Source organism: Squalius cephalus (genome assembly GCF_949319135.1).
Source record: "Squalius cephalus genome assembly, chromosome: 9".
Taxonomy (NCBI): domain Eukaryota; kingdom Metazoa; phylum Chordata; class Actinopteri; order Cypriniformes; family Leuciscidae; genus Squalius; species Squalius cephalus.
The window spans coordinates 36922636-36940135 of record NC_137130.1 but is presented as its reverse complement, the minus strand read 5'-3'; the positions used below and the strand labels follow the sequence as shown (position 1 = coordinate 36940135).

The window sequence follows — 17500 nt, the reverse complement described above, 5'->3', positions numbered from 1 at the left end:
TGTTTATTAAAGCTTTGAGTCTGATCACAGTGATTCAGATCTGTGTTTATTAAAGCTTTGATGAGTCTGATCACAGTGATTCAGATCTGTGTTTATTAAAGCTTTGATGAGTCTGATCACAGTGATTCAGATCTGTGTTTATTAAAGCTTTGATGAGTCTGATCACAGTGATTCAGATCTGTGTTTATTAAAGCTTTGATGAGTCTGATCACAGTGATTCAGATCTGTGTTTATTAAAGCTTTGAGTCTGATCACGGTGATTCAGATCTGTGTTTATTAAAGCTTTGATGAGTCTGATCACAGTGATTCAGATCTGTGTTTATTAAAGCTTTGAGTCTGATCACAGTGATTCAGATCTGTGTTTATTAAAGCTTTGATGAGTCTGATCACAGTGATTCAGATCTGTTTATTAAAGCTTTGATGAGTCTGATCACAGTGATTCAGATCTGTGTTTATTAAAGCTTTGAGTCTGATCACAGTGATTCAGATCTGTGTTTATTAAAGCTTTGATGAGTCTGATCACAGTGATTCAGATCTGTGTTTATTAAAGCTTTGATGAGTCTGATCACAGTGATTCAGATCTGTTTATTAAAGCTTTGATGAGTCTGATCACGGTGATTCAGATCTGTTTATTAAAGCTTTGATGAGTCTGATCACGGTGATTCAGATCTGTGTTTTTTTAAAGCTTTGAGTCTGATCAAGTGATTCAGATCTGTGTTTATTAAAGCTTTGATAAGTCTGATCAAGTGATTCAGATCTGTGTTTATGAAAGCTTTGATGAGTCTGATCACAGTGATTCAGATCTGTGTTTATTAAAGCTTTGAGTCTGATCACGGTGATTCAGATCTGTGTTTATTAAAGCTTTGAGTCTGATCACAGTGATTCAGATCTGTGTTTATTAAAGCTTTGATAAGTCTGATCAAGTGATTCAGATCTGTGTTTATGAAAGCTTTGATGAGTCTGATCACAGTGATTCAGATCTGTGTTTATTAAAGCTTTGAGTCTGATCACGGTGATTCAGATCTGTGTTTATTAAAGCTTTGAGTCTGATCACAGTGATTCAGATCTGTGTTTATTAAAGCTCTGATGAGTCTGATCACAGTGATTCAGATCTGTGTTTATTAAAGCTTTGAGTCTGATCACAGTGATTCTGATCTGTGTTTATTAAAGCTTTGAGTCTGATCACAGTGATTCTGATCTGTGTTTATTAAAGCTCTGATGAGTCTGATCACAGTGATTCAGATCTGTGTTTATTAAAGCTTTGAGTCTGATCACGGTGATTCAGATCTGTGTTTATTAAAGCTCTGATGAGTCTGATCACAGTGATTCAGATCTGTGTTTATTAAAGCTCTGATGAGTCTGATCACAGTGATTCAGATCTGTGTTTATTAAAGCTCTGATGAGTCTGATCACAGTGATTCAGATCTGTGTTTATTAAAGCTTTGAGTCTGATCACAGTGATTCAGATCTGTGTTTATTAAAGCTCTGAGTCTGATCACAGTGATTCAGATCTGTGTTTATTAAAGCTTTGATGAGTCTGATCACGGTGATTCAGATCTGTGTTTATTAAAGCTTTGATGAGTCTGATTACAGTGATTCAGGTCTGTGTTTATTAAAGCTTTGAGTCTGATCACAGTGATTCAGATCTGTGTTTATTAAAGCTTTGATGAGTCTGATCAAGTGATTCAGATCTGTGTTTATTAAAGCTTTGATGAGTCTGATCACAGTGATTCAGATCTGTGTTTATTAAAGCTTTGATGAGTCTGATCAAGTGATTCAGATCTGTGTTTATTAAAGCTTTGATGAGTCTGATCACGGTGATTCAGATCTGTGTTTATTAAAGCTTTGATGAGTCTGATCACAGTGATTCAGATCTGTGTTTATTAAAGCTTTGATGAGTCTGATCACAGTGATTCAGATCTGTGTTTATTAAAGCTTTGATAAGTCTGATCACAGTGATTCAGATCTGTGTTTATTAAAGCTTTGATGAGTCTGATCACAGTGATTCAGATCTGTGTTTATTAAAGCTTTGAGTCTGATCACAGTGATTCAGATCTGTGTTTATTAAAGCTTTGATGAGTCTGATCACAGTGATTCAGATCTGTGTTTATTAAAGCTTTGAGTCTGATCACGGTGATTCAGATCTGTGTTTATTAAAGCTTTGAGTCTGATCACAGTGATTCAGATCTGTGTTTATTAAAGCTTTGATGAGTCTGATCACAGTGATTCAGATCTGTGTTTATTAAAGCTTTGAGTCTGATCACAGTGATTCAGATCTGTGTTTATTAAAGCTTTGAGTCTGATCACAGTGATTCAGATCTGTGTTTATTTAAGCTTTGAGTCTGATCACAGTGATTCAGATCTGTGTTTATTAAAGCTTTGAGTCTGATCACAGTGATTCAGATCTGTGTTTATTAAAGCTTTGAGTCTGATCACAGTGATTCAGATCTGTGTTTATTAAAGCTTTGAGTCTGATCACAGTGATTCAGATCTGTTTATTAAAGCTTTGATGAGTCTGATCAAGTGATTCAGATCTGTGTTTATTAAAGCTTTGATGAGTCTGATCACAGTGATTCAGATCTGTGTTTATTAAAGCTTTGATGAGTCTGATCACAGTGATTCAGATCTGTGTTTATTAATGCTTTGATGAGTCTGATCACGGTGATTCTGATCTGTGTTTATTAATGCTTTGATGAGTCTGATCACAGTGATTCAGATCTGTGTTTATTAAAGCTTTGATGAGTCTGATCACAGTGATTCAGATCTGTGTTTATTAAAGCTTTGAGTCTGATCACAGTGATTCAGATCTGTGTTTATTAAAGCTTTGATGAGTCTGATCACAGTGATTCAGATCTGTGTTTATTAAAGCTTTGAGTCTGATCACAGTGATTCAGATCTGTGTTTATTAAAGCTTTGAGTCTGATCACAGTGATTCAGATCTGTGTTTATTAAAGCTTTGATGAGTCTGATCACAGTGATTCAGATCTGTGTTTATTAAAGCTTTGAGTCTGATCACAGTGATTCAGATCTGTGTTTATTAAAGCTTTGAGTCTGATCACGGTGATTCAGATCTGAGTTTATTAAAGCTTTGATGAGTCTGATCACAGTGATTCAGATCTGTGTTTATTAAAGCTTTGAGTCTGATCACAGTGATTCAGATCTGTGTTTATTAAAGCTTTGAGTCTGATCACAGTGATTCAGATCTGTTTATTAAAGCTTTGATGAGTCTGATCAAGTGATTCAGATCTGTGTTTATTAAAGCTTTGAGTCTGATCACAGTGATTCAGATCTGTGTTTATTAAAGCTTTGAGTCTGATCACAGTGATTCAGATCTGTGTTTATTAAAGCTTTGATGAGTCTGATTACAGTGATTCAGATCTGTGTTTATTAAAGCTTTGAGTCTGATCACAGTGATTCAGATCTGTGTTTATTAAAGCTTTGATGAGTCTGATCACGGTGATTCAGATCTGAGTTTATTAAAGCTTTGATGAGTCTGATCACAGTGATTCAGATCTGTGTTTATTAAAGCTTTGAGTCTGATCACAGTGATTCAGATCTGTGTTTATTAAAGCTTTGAGTCTGATCACAGTGATTCAGATCTGTTTATTAAAGCTTTGATGAGTCTGATCAAGTGATTCAGATCTGTGTTTATTAAAGCTTTGAGTCTGATCACAGTGATTCAGATCTGTGTTTATTAAAGCTTTGAGTCTGATCACAGTGATTCAGATCTGTGTTTATTAAAGCTTTGAGTCTGATCACGGTGATTCAGATCTGAGTTTATTAAAGCTTTGATGAGTCTGATCACAGTGATTCAGATCTGTGTTTATTAAAGCTTTGAGTCTGATCACAGTGATTCAGATCTGTGTTTATTAAAGCTTTGAGTCTGATCACAGTGATTCAGATCTGTTTATTAAAGCTTTGATGAGTCTGATCAAGTGATTCAGATCTGTGTTTATTAAAGCTTTGAGTCTGATCACAGTGATTCAGATCTGTGTTTATTAAAGCTTTGATGAGTCTGAATACAGTGATTCAGATCTGTGTTTATTAAAGCTTTGATGAGTCTGATCACAGTGATTCAGATCTGTGTTTATTAAAGCTTTGATGAGTCTGATCAAGTGATTCAGATCTGTGTTTATTAAAGCTTTGAGTCTGATCACAGTGATTCAGATCTGTGTTTATTAAAGCTTTGATGAGTCTGATTACAGTGATTCAGATCTGTGTTTATTAAAGCTTTGATGAGTCTGATCACAGTGATTCAGATCTGTGTTTATTAAAGCTTTGATGAGTCTGATCAAGTGATTCAGATCTGTGTTTATTAAAGCTTTGATGAGTCTGATCAAGTGATTCAGATCTGTGTTTATTAAAGCTTTGATGAGTCTGATCACAGTGATTCAGATCTGTGTTTATTAAAGCTTTGATGAGTCTGATCACAGTGATTCAGATCTGTGTTTATTAAAGCTGTGATGAGTCTGATCAAGTGATTCAGATCTGTGTTTATTAAAGCTTTGATGAGTCTGATCAAGTGATTCAGATCTGTGTTTATTAAAGCTTTGATGAGTCTGATCACGGTGATTCAGATCTGTGTTTATTAAAGCTTTGATAAGTCTGATCACAGTGATTCAGATCTGTGTTTATTAAAGCTTTGATGAGTCTGATCACAGTGATTCAGATCTGTGTTTATTAAAGCTGTGATGAGTCTGATCAAGTGATTCAGATCTGTGTTTATTAAAGCTTTGATGAGTCTGATTACAGTGATTCAGATCTGTGTTTATTAAAGCTTTGATGAGTCTGATCACAGTGATTCAGATCTGTGTTTATTAAAGCTTTGATGAGTCTGATCACGGTGATTCAGATCTGTGTTTATTAAAGCTTTGATAAGTCTGATCACAGTGATTCAGATCTGTGTTTATTAAAGCTTTGAGTCTGATCACAGTGATTCAGATCTGTGTTTATTAAAGCTTTGAGTCTGATCACAGTGATTCAGATCTGTGTTTATTAAAGCTTTGATGAGTCTGATCACAGTGATTCAGATCTGTGTTTATTAAAGCTTTGAGTCTGATCACAGTGATTCAGATCTGTGTTTATTAAAGCTTTGATAAGTCTGATCACAGTGATTCAGATCTGTGTTTATTAAAGCTTTGAGTCTGATCACAGTGATTCAGATCTGTGTTTATTAAAGCTTTGATGAGTCTGATCACAGTGATTCAGATCTGTGTTTATTAAAGCTTTGAGTCTGATCACAGTGATTCAGATCTGTGTTTATTAAAGCTTTGATGAGTCTGATCACAGTGATTCAGATCTCTGTTTATTAAAGCTTTGAGTCTGATCACAGTGATTCAGATCTGTGTTTATTAAAGCTTTGAGTCTGATCACAGTGATTCAGATCTGTGTTTATTAAAGCTTTGATGAGTCTGATCACAGTGATTCAGATCTGTGTTTATTAAAGCTTTGAGTCTGATCACGGTGATTCAGATCTGTGTTTATTAAAGCTTTGATGAGTCTGATCACGGTGATTCAGATCTGTGTTTATTAAAGCTTTGAGTCTGATCACAGTGATTCAGATCTGTGTTTATTAAAGCTTTGATGAGTCTGATCACAGTGATTCAGATCTGTGTTTATTAAAGCTTTGAGTCTGATCACAGTGATTCAGATCTGTGTTTATTAAAGCTTTGATGAGTCTGATCACAGTGATTCAGATCTGTGTTTATTAAAGCTTTGATGAGTCTGATCACAGTGATTCAGATCTGTGTTTATTAAAGCTTTGATAAGTCTGAAAAAAACTTGACACTTCAAATAAATATTGTATCATTACATTGTTACACCAGTAGGTGGCAACAAGTGAATGTTAGAAATGTGTTTGTCATTGAATCATTCAAGAGATTCGTTCAAAAACACTGATTCATCCAGTAAAGAAACAAGTGAAGTATTTGTGAGTGAGTCATTGAATCATTCATACACCATTCACCTTTTAAAAAAATAAATTAATTCAAATGAATTCGATATTTTTAAATGGACTGCAGCAATTAGCATACATGTTATTTTATTTAGCATTATTGCAAACCATAAATGTGATGTGTGTGTGTGTGTGAATATTGAGTGGTTCCTCTGTTCGACTTGTTTTGATCTATGAAAAATACTTTTTTTTTACCTTTGAGAAACGGGGTTTTCTTGCTCTTGTCTTTCATCTCCTTTCCGTTCTTCCTAAAAAAAATCAGATTGGACACAGAGTAAAGGATTGAGGGAATAAATGAGATCTTTTTGAGCTCACGGTGACTCTGCATAAAACAGTGACCCAAAAATAGTAATGCTTTCCTGTCAGAAAGGAGGAAAACTGTGGAAGATGTGGTTATGGTTCAGTTCCGCTTCTGATCCCATTCCAGTTCCTGTCCACTCTTCATTATTTACATTGACAAAACATACACGATAATACTTTGAATATATGTGCACACATCAAATTAAATTAGTTAAATCACATCTAACATAGAAGTTTGTAAATATGTCTGTGTGTATGCGTAAATATATAATATATAATATATGTGTGTATATACAGTATATTGTACAAACTTATATAATTTACAAACTTTTATGTTGGATGTGATTTAATTGATTGACAGCATCAATTGACACAGTGGCTTTGGACACGTTTTAATGTGAGGGCGGTAGAGAGGAATGACGGAGAGAGAAAGAGGGAGATTGAGCAGAACTGAACCCTCATCTCCCACTGGAGCAGCACAGCTCAATGTGTGTGTGCTCACGCCGAGACTCCTTGTAATAAACAGAGTTTGTGTAGACAATTAATTGCAGTTGTACGTGTTAAAGCTAATGCTAATGATGGCAATGATGTGTTTGTTTTTACAGTGCATCAAGTCTTACATCTCTGACTGGCTTGTTGTCAACTACAAATATGAGGATTATTCCAGCGACTTCCGTCAGCTTCCCAGGTGAGAACGCGTTACGGCCTGTGTGATTATAGCTGTAGGGTGTGTGTGTATGTGAGTGTGTGTGTGTGTGTTTGATTGTCAGCTCTTGGAAAGATGTGTGTGTTGGCGAGAGCAGGAAATGTGTTTTTCTGGGTAACAATAGAGCAGAGAAACAGGGGGTGAGGTCATCATCTCCACATTCACACACACTCACACACAGGGTGCGATTTGCCGGGGGGGATGCGTGGGATTTCCCCCTTTCTGGTCAATGTATCCCTGCCTCTGCTTAATTATTTTTATCCCCGGTGGGGATAAATTTATCCCCCCCTCAAAGTGATCAGTGCTACTACACTAGTGGCGAGACGGATCACAAAACTTATCATGGATCCGTGGTTTGATTAAAGTCAATTTTATTTTAAAATGCTACTTTGGCTGGCTCTGATAGCTGCCGCAGCCTCTCTGTTGCTCAATGTCCCGCCCACGGCGCTATCTGATTGGTTACACCTCACGAGTAATAGCCTATCAACACTTGCGAGATGGTTGCAGGTCCGTTGGGCAGTGGAGCTGTGTGTCGAAAGGAAGGCATATTCACAGTAATATGCTGAATAATATTCAGCATATTACTGAAGCGGGAATAAACATCACAGTCTGATTATCTGTTTCTATGATGACAAGCAGAGTTAGTGTCCCAGTCACACCACTGAGAATGGCCGAAGTTATACATATGCCTACGGTGTTTCACTCCATTGAGGCTAAGCGAAAAAAAAAAAAAAAAAAAAAAAGCTAAAGCAAAGGTTTTTTGATTACTCACACACTCTTTAGCGTCTGGCGCGAGTGATTTCAATGTTAAGTCAATGTAAAGACGCGTTTACGCGCGTCTAGTGGTCCTGCGGCGCGAATGAGGCGTTTAGCGCGGCGCGGGCGCCGTGTCCAGTTCGCGCGAATGAGGCGAACTGACTAACACAGATAATGCATGGATGTCTTTTCTATCATTTTACTGTAGCTCAGCATCGCTTTGTAAAGTTAACGTTATTACTTTAACAGCAACCGTAAAACAGTTTCTACTGTGATGTGTGATGGTTTAACTTTGCAATCAATCGTGGTTCATTCTTACATGTTTTTTTCGTTGTGCATGATCACAGTTCATATGTGTGGGGAAAGATAAGCTATTATAGTAAAAATATTGCGTTAGGCTACTTCATGCAGGGCCGGATTAACCATTAGGGCAACTGGTCACTTGCCCAGGGGCACATGACATCAAGGGGCCCTGACAGGGGCGGAGCTCAGTCAGATCCAGGTAAATAAAAATGTTTTTGATAATACAATTTTCGTTTAACAACATTAACGTTAAACAATTAAACGTCAAAAACAATTAAAACTCTCTCGTAATAATATTAATAAGAACATGCTAATTCGTCTCTTCAGTTACGTCACGCCAGCGCCCAGCTAGTAATTTTCTTTTTTGCGCAAATCGGATTTTAACTAGCAGCGCCCTTTTTATGTTATTACAAAAATGGCTTAACCGCTATCTATGATGCATTTAATAAAGAAAAACGTCTTGACAAAGATGACTGGACGCCGTAACAACTTAACACTTTTGTTGTTTGAAAAGAAAACTAACAGATAGGCTAAGTTTATGACGATGTGAAAATATTCAATTCAAAACCCAGACGGACATTTGTTCTATAGAGTCTGTAATCTAACAAAGATATCAATAGCAATATTAGTTTTAACATTAGGCTATGTGACCATTGTAGCCTATATCGACATGAAATATTCATTCAAAATCATTCGTGCATTAATGCTGCATAATTGTGAGAATGCTTTGACGCCTTTCTACAGCGCACGATGCTTAAGGGAATGTTTGCCAATTCCACCAACTGCGGTAAACGTAGTCTATAATTTGTATTATTTAAAATTACTTTTAACATTTAAAAACAGACGTTTTCAGATTACAAAGCTTTCAGAAGGTTCCTAATGGCAATACTGCTTTCCTGGTAGCCTTGAGTAAATTAACTTAAGAAAATGATTCATAAAACGAATAAATATCAGTCGAGCCTATGTTTACTTTAGTCACTGACACAGACGAAAATGAAAAGACTCAGTCAAAGTTCGGCTTAAGGAGGGGAAGAAATAGGCCAGGATAAGAAGACTGAGAGAATAAGAAATATGAAGATGAGGAGCAGGTATTGACAAATAATCTAATGACAAGGTTTTAAAGCTATTTCTTATAATTTTTTGGCCTTCAAAAGTCTTAAATTGCACATATGTAGGTCAGAGAAATCAAAATTTTCTCGGGGGAGCATGCCCCCGAACCCCCCTACCTGGGGGGGGCCTTGAGTCTTGTTGCCCAGGGTAGAGGGCTGCATTGGGATTGAGTGGACCCAACGCAAATCTCGCGGGAGCGGGCGGTTTGAACTTTGCTGCGGGCGGGAATGGGCGGCTAAAAAAAACACTGCGGGATCGGGAGGTAGCCTAGCGACATGATGGAGATGTCAATAATGGCACTTTTCCACTACACAGTACCAGCTCGCTGTGTAAAAGTTGTAATCTGCTTCCAGGTACTTTTTTTTCGTACCACCTCCGGCGAGGTTCTAAACGAGCTGAGGCGATACTAAAATGTGACGTGAAAACACGGCAGACTGCTGATCAGAGAGAATCATCACTATTCACTGTGTCATCATTGCACGTGCCAGACGGAGTATCCTGAATAAAAACAGCAAAAACAAAAACAAAACCATCCAAAAACAGCATACACTCGATTTCCTCCATTGTCCTGTGTGTATGTGTCCAGAATACATGCCGGCCAGGGAAACGAAACAAACAACCCCATGAATCTCTTCACTAATAGCAATACAAATACATGTTTTTTTCCTGCGGGACGAGAGAAGACACAAAATCAATGCATCTCTATTATTGTGCGGGAATAAATTCTCAGAGTTTTGCGGGTGCACTGCGGGCGGGAGTGGACATACATATTGCGGGAGCGGGCGGGAGTGTAACACATACGTTGCGGGAGCGGGCGGTAATGGTCAGAAATTCTGCGGGCGCGGGCGGGAGCGGGATGAAGAAAACAGTCCCGCGCAGGGCTCTAGCCCAGGGCACAGGAAATTTTTAATCCGGCCCTGACTTCATGAGTTAATAAGAAAAAAGATTTTACAATTCCTGCAAATGCAGTGATGAAGTTCATGTTCTCATGATTTATTTCTATGAATACAATTTTTTCAAAACATCCCTGTAACAAGGTATGATGTTATGGGAAGAAGGAGGCGGGAACCGGCGAACACTTAAACATTTTAATAACCAAATAAACAAATACAAAAATGAAAGTAAAAGCCAGCAGCCCCTCACGGACGACTGCTGGCAACACACAAAACAGAAACAACACATCCAAATAAAAATCAGGCCTGTCCTCTCTCGCTCTTCACTGTCGTCGCTCCTCCTTTATGCTTCCGCTCCTCCGTGAGAGATCCGAGACCGGTGCGTCTCGCAGGTGTAGCTCATCACTGATCACGCCACCGGCCTCGCGCCCCTCCCACGGCCCTCGGCCTCGTCCTGCTCGCCACATACCCCCATCGCCCCTCGCAGGCCGGGGGGTACCTCCGAGGCTGCGCCTACTCCCCCCCTCCCCCCCTCCCCGGGGGGACCGATCACGGCGGCTGCGGTAACTGGGGGTATGGATAGACGAGGCGAGAGAAAAGGAGGCGGAAGCATGAGGAGCAACAGAGACGAGAGAGGGGAGAGAGGAAGAAAAAAAAAAAAAAAATTCCTGGTCCGGTCCCCAGACACACTGCCGCTCGGTCCTCAACCAGCTGAGACTCACTCGCGGTGCCATGCGATGGTACTGGACATCCGTTGGGGGACGGCTCGACACTCGTCCGCCTCCTGGCGGACGGCGATGGCTCCTCCTTCCGAGGGCAGCCGGCAGCGAGCCTCCCGTCCCCTGCTCCGCCCCCATCATGGCCGACGGCAACAGGCTCCGGCCCACGGCGAACGGGAGCGACTCCTCCGCTCCCTCGCGGACGGCAGCCACCCCTCCTCGGCCCAGGAGTACGGCAGCGAAGCGTCCGTCCCTCCTGATCTTCTATCGCTCCAGCACCATCGCCTCGGGCAGCAATCGGCGGCCACGGCTCCCTCGTGCTGCCCGACCTCCTCAGCACCGCGATCTCTCCCAGCAGCGAGGGCTCTCTGACAGTGCGTCCCTCCTTCCTCCCGGGTTTCGGCACCAATGTAACAAGGTATGATGTTATGGGAAGAAGGAGGCGGGAACCGGCGAACACTTAAACATTTTAATAACCAAATAAACAAATACAAAAATGAAAGTAAAAGCCAGCAGCCCCTCACGGACGACTGCTGGCAACACACAAAACAGAAACAACACATCCAAATAAAAATCAGGCCTGTCCTCTCTCGCTCTTCACTGTCGTCGCTCCTCCTTTATGCTTCCGCTCCTCCGTGAGAGATCCGAGACCGGTGCGTCTCGCAGGTGTAGCTCATCACTGATCACGCCACCGGCCTCGCGCCCCTCCCACGGCCCTCGGCCTCGTCCTGCTCGCCACAATCCCCCCCTCTGTTTTTTTCACAAATCGCACCCTGCTCACACACATTCACACACACACACACACAGACCCTTCAACCATTTAAATGGACATCTGTTTTTTTTATCTTTTAATGACACAAAGTTGATCAGGATGAGAGAACAGCCAAGATCTGATTAACTGAAAAAAAAAAAAAAAAAAAAATGAAGAAAAAAACCCCACTTTCATTACGAAGTCATTTCCAAACATTACATAAAGCTGAACAGATAATAAGTTTAAGATAAGATGTCATTCCAGTATATCACAAATTAAATTAAATTATTACATTTCACAACTTTTGAGCGGTGGTGTAAGTGCTGGTAGTCCCGTGTGAATCTGAATCTGTGTTTGTTTTGTTTACAGCAAAGTGTCCAGACCTGATCATTTAGCGCAGCATGTTTTTGAGGTGGATGAAGACGTGGATAAAGATGAGGTAAATCTAATGCCCACACACACACACACACACACACACACACACACACACACACACACACACACACACACACACACACACACACACACACACACACCTTCTAGCTCTGTTGCTGAACTCTGAAACTGGGGTCAGATTTAAGTGATGTTTTCATCATGGGTGCTTCATGGGAGTGGGCGGGGCTAAATACCTCTCTATAGGCGTGTTTTGTTTGTTACGGATCTCTGATTGGTGGAATTTTCTATACTGCATCATGGGAAATGTAGTTTTCCACCACGAAAACCACTGTTGAACATGATTATTTTAAGTTGAAATAATACAGGCTGACGGCTTCAACAGAAGCAAAGACGGCTTCACAGCAGGGCTGTCTTTAAAGCTTTATGAAATAAACACAATGGAGAAAATTAATGAGTTTTTACGTTACGGACCCCAACTGTTGCAATCTATAGTAAAGCAAAGACATTTCAAAATGTTGACTGTTTATAATTAAAAGTCCCACATTATTCATAAAGTTAATTTTTTCCTGATTAATATTGGTATTTTGAAGGTAAAATCTAAAAAAAAAAAAAAACTAGTTTATTTTTGTATTCTAATAAATTAATTCAGTTTGCTTTGTAAATGTCTCCTTGTAACCCTTGTCCCAGTGTTCCTGTAAAGTTTTTTTTTTATTTTTATTTTTTTAAGTCAGTTATTGCTTCTTTAAAAACTTCATAATATTTTTACTTGCACTTCATAATATTCCCTCTGAGACCACAGACCCCTTAGTCTCATATTGAAATACCAAAGTCCTTCTCTTTCAGTGTGCAGCATTACCCCAAAATATTATTAGGCCTTTTTTAAACAGGCTATGATATGAGATGCTCTGACACTAATGTTGTACCAGTGGATCCAGGTTTCCAGGTTTTCCAGGAATGGACATGACCTGACATAATCCCTTCTGGCTGATTCCTTCCCAGAATTCATCTTTAATTCTACTGATCAGCTTCCCACTCAAGTTTGAGTCACGCTTCTTATTTTAGCCCATATGTGTGCAGTACCTCAGACTGATATGTCTCAGCTCGTAGGTTTGAGGAGCTCTATAGCTGTTGTTGTGCAGAGTTTTGGCCTGTGCTATGCATGGACTCATTTGTCTAATTTGGTTGCTGACGGATTTCTTGTGTTTATAGAAAGTTGAGTGTGTTTTGGCATCGCAGTAAACACACAGCCAATCGCTGATGGCCATCCAACGGCACAGCCAATCATAACAGCTCGCCACATCAATGTTTTACATCACAGCCCGTTACAATCATAGGCTGTTTTCACAGACTCTAACATTTAATAGTGATGGTTGCTGATTTTTGGGGCAGTCGTGGCACTAACATGGATGGGTTACATACAGAGGACAAATTCTGAATATGAGTTACCATATTTGACCTTCGCATGTCACTCTCACTATTCCCACTAGTGCTCATATTTAAAGTAATGTTAACAAACCCTTAACCACAAGTATTAAATGATAACAAGTTTATGTGAATGATAAAAATCAAAGTAAATCATTGTAAAAAAAATAATTCCACGGACTTGCATTGAAGGAAAGACCCGAGTCTTAACTAGATACCAAGTGTGACTAACTTACAACTTACGTACAAGACACTAAATATGTTTGTATTGCGCCAAATTTAGTTGAAACATAACTCTACATATAAACTAAATATCAACGTCCACCGTCAGCTCGTGGTTCACTTTTGCTGTGAAACCTTTACTGACTTTTATAAAATCATGTTCAAATATGATCATCAGGCTTTTGAGGAAGGATTATTTGTTTTTATCTTTTATATCTTTCAATCATAATTGTATTGGATTGCATTATATGTTTTAAAACTACAGAGCTTTGATCATAAAACTAAGCATTTAAATATTATCTTACTAAGACATTATTGGTAGATATAGAGCAATGACTGATATTAATATGCATTTTATGCAGGTAGTCACTCTATAGTCATAAAAATCTCATTGATTTAAAGTTTTCTCAGTTTGAGCCTCTGCATAAAATTTCTCCTTGAGTCTGAGCTCCATATTGTCACGATATCAGTCTTTATGAGTCATATAAGCCTGATCAAACACTCTCACATCCACGGCCCAGACTGTCCAAGACTGTATTTTGATATCTGCTGACTGGAAAGTGCAGATAGTGTTTGTTCTGTGAGGTCCATGAAGCATCCAGACTCCTCTGCCCACACACACACGATCACAGCACAAGCATTGCATCTGGGTGGTGTGTGTGTGTGTGTGTGTCTGCAGAGTCTCAAGAGTACAGCGATAAGGAGTGTTTAACTGGTGATTCAGAGACAAATTGACCCATTGTACCAAGTTTAACCTTCTATTGTTCTTGCAGGGTTTTTCAGGTTTTTTCAGCACCATTTCACTGCTGAAAGACATAAAGGCCCGTTCACAGCAAGAATGATCACTATAACGTTATAACTATATTAGCATCCATATCAGCAGACCATAAAGTTACGTCATCTGCCACTTCAAAAGCAGGAGGAATTCTGATTGGCTGTCAATGTTTTTATTAGATCATCAGCTGGAAAAGAAATTGTTCTGAAAGTGATTTGTGATGGATATTTTTAATTAATCAACTTTAATTAATCAACTAACATTTGTTTTTCTTGCAGGAACGACATTCATATGCTTTTAAATGTTTCCAAACTCTTTGGGGAAAACTCGTGACTTTGATTGTGTGTGTGTGTGTGTGTGTGTGTGTGTGTGTGTGTGTGTGTGTGTGTGTGTGTGTGTGTGTGTGTATAAATAACAATTAGGGAAGTGAAACTAGACAGATGACTAGTTCTCAAACCTTGTGATAAGTAATCACAAAAATCAGAGTTTGCTTGTGCCAGTGACAGAGGGAAAGGTTGGGGCTTTTGAACCAATTGAACCAATCATATTGAAGGTGACATGTTAGTCTTATTTGTTTTCTCGATTCTATGAAAACTGTTGTATCTGTGTTTTCTGGTGGGATTCTCAATGGAACTTTTCTGAGATCCTCCGGCCTTGCTTCTTGGGAGAGATTCCCTGAGAACCGTCGGGAAGATCTCCTGGCCGTGATTAAAGCATTTAAAGGACATTTGCTTGAGTCTGTTTGTCGATTATTCCTGCGCAGGAAGCTGGTTTAGGAAGTGAGCTAGTTTAGGGAAGCAAGTTAGTTAGAGTAAGAAACTCGGCCAGTTGTCGACTGAAGACGCAAGAGCTAGAGTATAAAGCTATTGGGTGTCGATTAGTAGATGCCCCAGATAGTTAGGTAAAGGGAAAAATCTACCACAGATTCCAACGATATTGTTTCTCTGTGTCGTTATCATAGTTGTGGTGTGGACTTGGCTATCCTTTTATATTTAGAAAAACGTTAGAACTAGCCTAGGCCTACAGTACATCTTGATCTTTATTGTTATCGGTATAGCTATCGTCCTTGGTGTAACAGGCCTTAAGAGTACACAACAGATTTTCTGATTATTTCTCCTTTTTAATACATATTTTCTCAAATATTGTACAGTTTGTTTATTAGCAGGACATATCAACACAGTCTCATGGCAATTCATAACTATTTTATGCTGTACGCTTTGGCGAATTCGTATACATTTCTGCTTATGTCCCAGTGAGGGTTACATGTATAGGTGGAGTCATGGGTGGACCTTTACGCTCATTTAAAAAAGTAATAATAAATCATGTTTTCATACAAATTGAAATTGCCAACTTGTATAATGTAATTAATAGCATGCAGTTCTCCAGATGTGGTCCTCTCTGGAGACCGTTTGCCACTTAGGTTTTTAACGTTTTGATTTCTGTAAAATTCTCTATATCCAAACAAATTAGACTTACACTACCAGTCAAAAGTTTAGAATAATTCTGATTATTTAATGTTTAAAAAATGTGTTCTGTGTCGTTCTTTGAGTCAGGTTTATCTGAGGCTCTGTTCAGTTGTGGCTCTGGATTCTGTTCTTTCTCCCTAATTTGACTCCCACTTTGTTCATTCTGCAGGATTAAACACACAAGCTATGGACTGTCATCACAAAATTATCTCTTGTTTTTGTGTGTGCGTGTGCAGGACACGGCCTCTCTTGGCTCTCAGAAGGGTGGTCTTATTAAACAGGGCTGGCTACACAAAGGCAACGTGAACAGCGCCATCAGCGTCACCATGAGGGTGAGATTCCTCACTTCTGAACATTATGTCTATGTTATGACTATGCACTTGTTTACATTTCATGTCTCATTTGCACTCTTCTTTTTTCACTCAGTCTTTTAAAAGAAGGTATTTCCACCTGACGCAGCTGGGCGACGGGTCATATAATCTCAACTTCTACAAGGATGAGAAGATCAACAAAGAGCCCAAAGGAACCATCTTCCTGGACTCCTGTATGGGAGTGGTGCAGGTGTGTGGACAGAAACACTCATCGTATTAATGTCACTACTGTGAACTCTTTGTCATGTGACCCCATTTTCATATAGAAGTCTTAAAGGTACAGCCTGAGGATTAGTGAGAGTCTGAAAAATGTGACATTTTTACTGCAAGAACCCTTGTGAAAAAGCATTGTATGAAATATGCACTTGTAGTGTACTTCAAAACTGTGCTTGCAGATAATATAATAAGTGCACTTCAAGGATTGACACTTTCATGACTGTTTCTAAACACATGATTGATTATAATTGAATCTATAGTGTGTTATTCAATATTACATTTAAAGTTACTATAATTAAAATGTACTAAATTGCAACTGTATCACTACAAATGTGTAATTAATAATAAATGAATATAACTAAATTAATGCTGTCAGTTAAACGCGTTATTAACGGCGTTAACGCAAACCCATTTTAATGGCGAGATTAACAAGATTAACGTTCTTTTTGGCCTAGCAAACTTTGTTTTGTTTTTTTTCACATGCTGTTGCAACAACTAGTAAAGTTAGAAAAACTACAACACCACACCGGATCTAGCTAGACCGGAAACAAAACAACAGGCACGCCGCACACACTTGTTTGGGCTTGCGAGCCGGCCAAAGAGTAGAAGGCTAACGTTACGTTTGAGTGGATGGCGAGCGCGAGACGCCGAAATGGATGCCAATAAGATTCTGAATGGAAAGTTTACTTTTAAAAAGTTGCGAAATGGTTGCATTGACAAGACCAAAGTGATCTGTGTGTTTTGTCGTTGTGAACTGAGCGATCATCGCAGCATGTCCAGTCTGAAACACCACTGGATGGCCAAGCATTCTCTGATGCGATTATTTGCTCCGAGTGAGAATGTTAGTGTGAAATTGAACACTAGAGAATATGCCAATGTTGTTTTCAATAAAAAAAAACCATTTGCACAAAGCAAGTCGATCCACTTTTCCATGTTGATAAGAGCATTAAAATGAGAAAAAAATAATGGGACAAAAAAAATATATATAAATGTGCGATTAATTGCGAGTTAACTATGACATTAATGCGATTAATCGCGATTAAATATTTTAATTGTTTAACAGCACTAAATTAAATACATGACATACAAGTTTTAATAGAAATTACATCAAGTATATTTTAGTTTATCATAAATGTTTGTC

The 17500-nt window shown here is 38.9% G+C and overlaps 1 protein-coding gene across 1 annotated transcript in view; it reads left to right on the top strand.

Annotated features, from left to right (window-relative positions):
• The window catches only part of LOC307163959 (dedicator of cytokinesis protein 9), a 79180-nt gene that overhangs the window by 16971 nt on the left and 44709 nt on the right, over window positions 1-17500 (top strand). The window contains exons 4-7 of the mRNA XM_079880306.1: window positions 6859-6941; window positions 11861-11930; window positions 16009-16104; window positions 16199-16333. Coding sequence (XP_079736432.1) covers window positions 6859-6941; window positions 11861-11930; window positions 16009-16104; window positions 16199-16333 — 384 coding nt within the window. The remainder of the gene's footprint in view (window positions 1-6858; window positions 6942-11860; window positions 11931-16008; window positions 16105-16198; window positions 16334-17500) is intronic.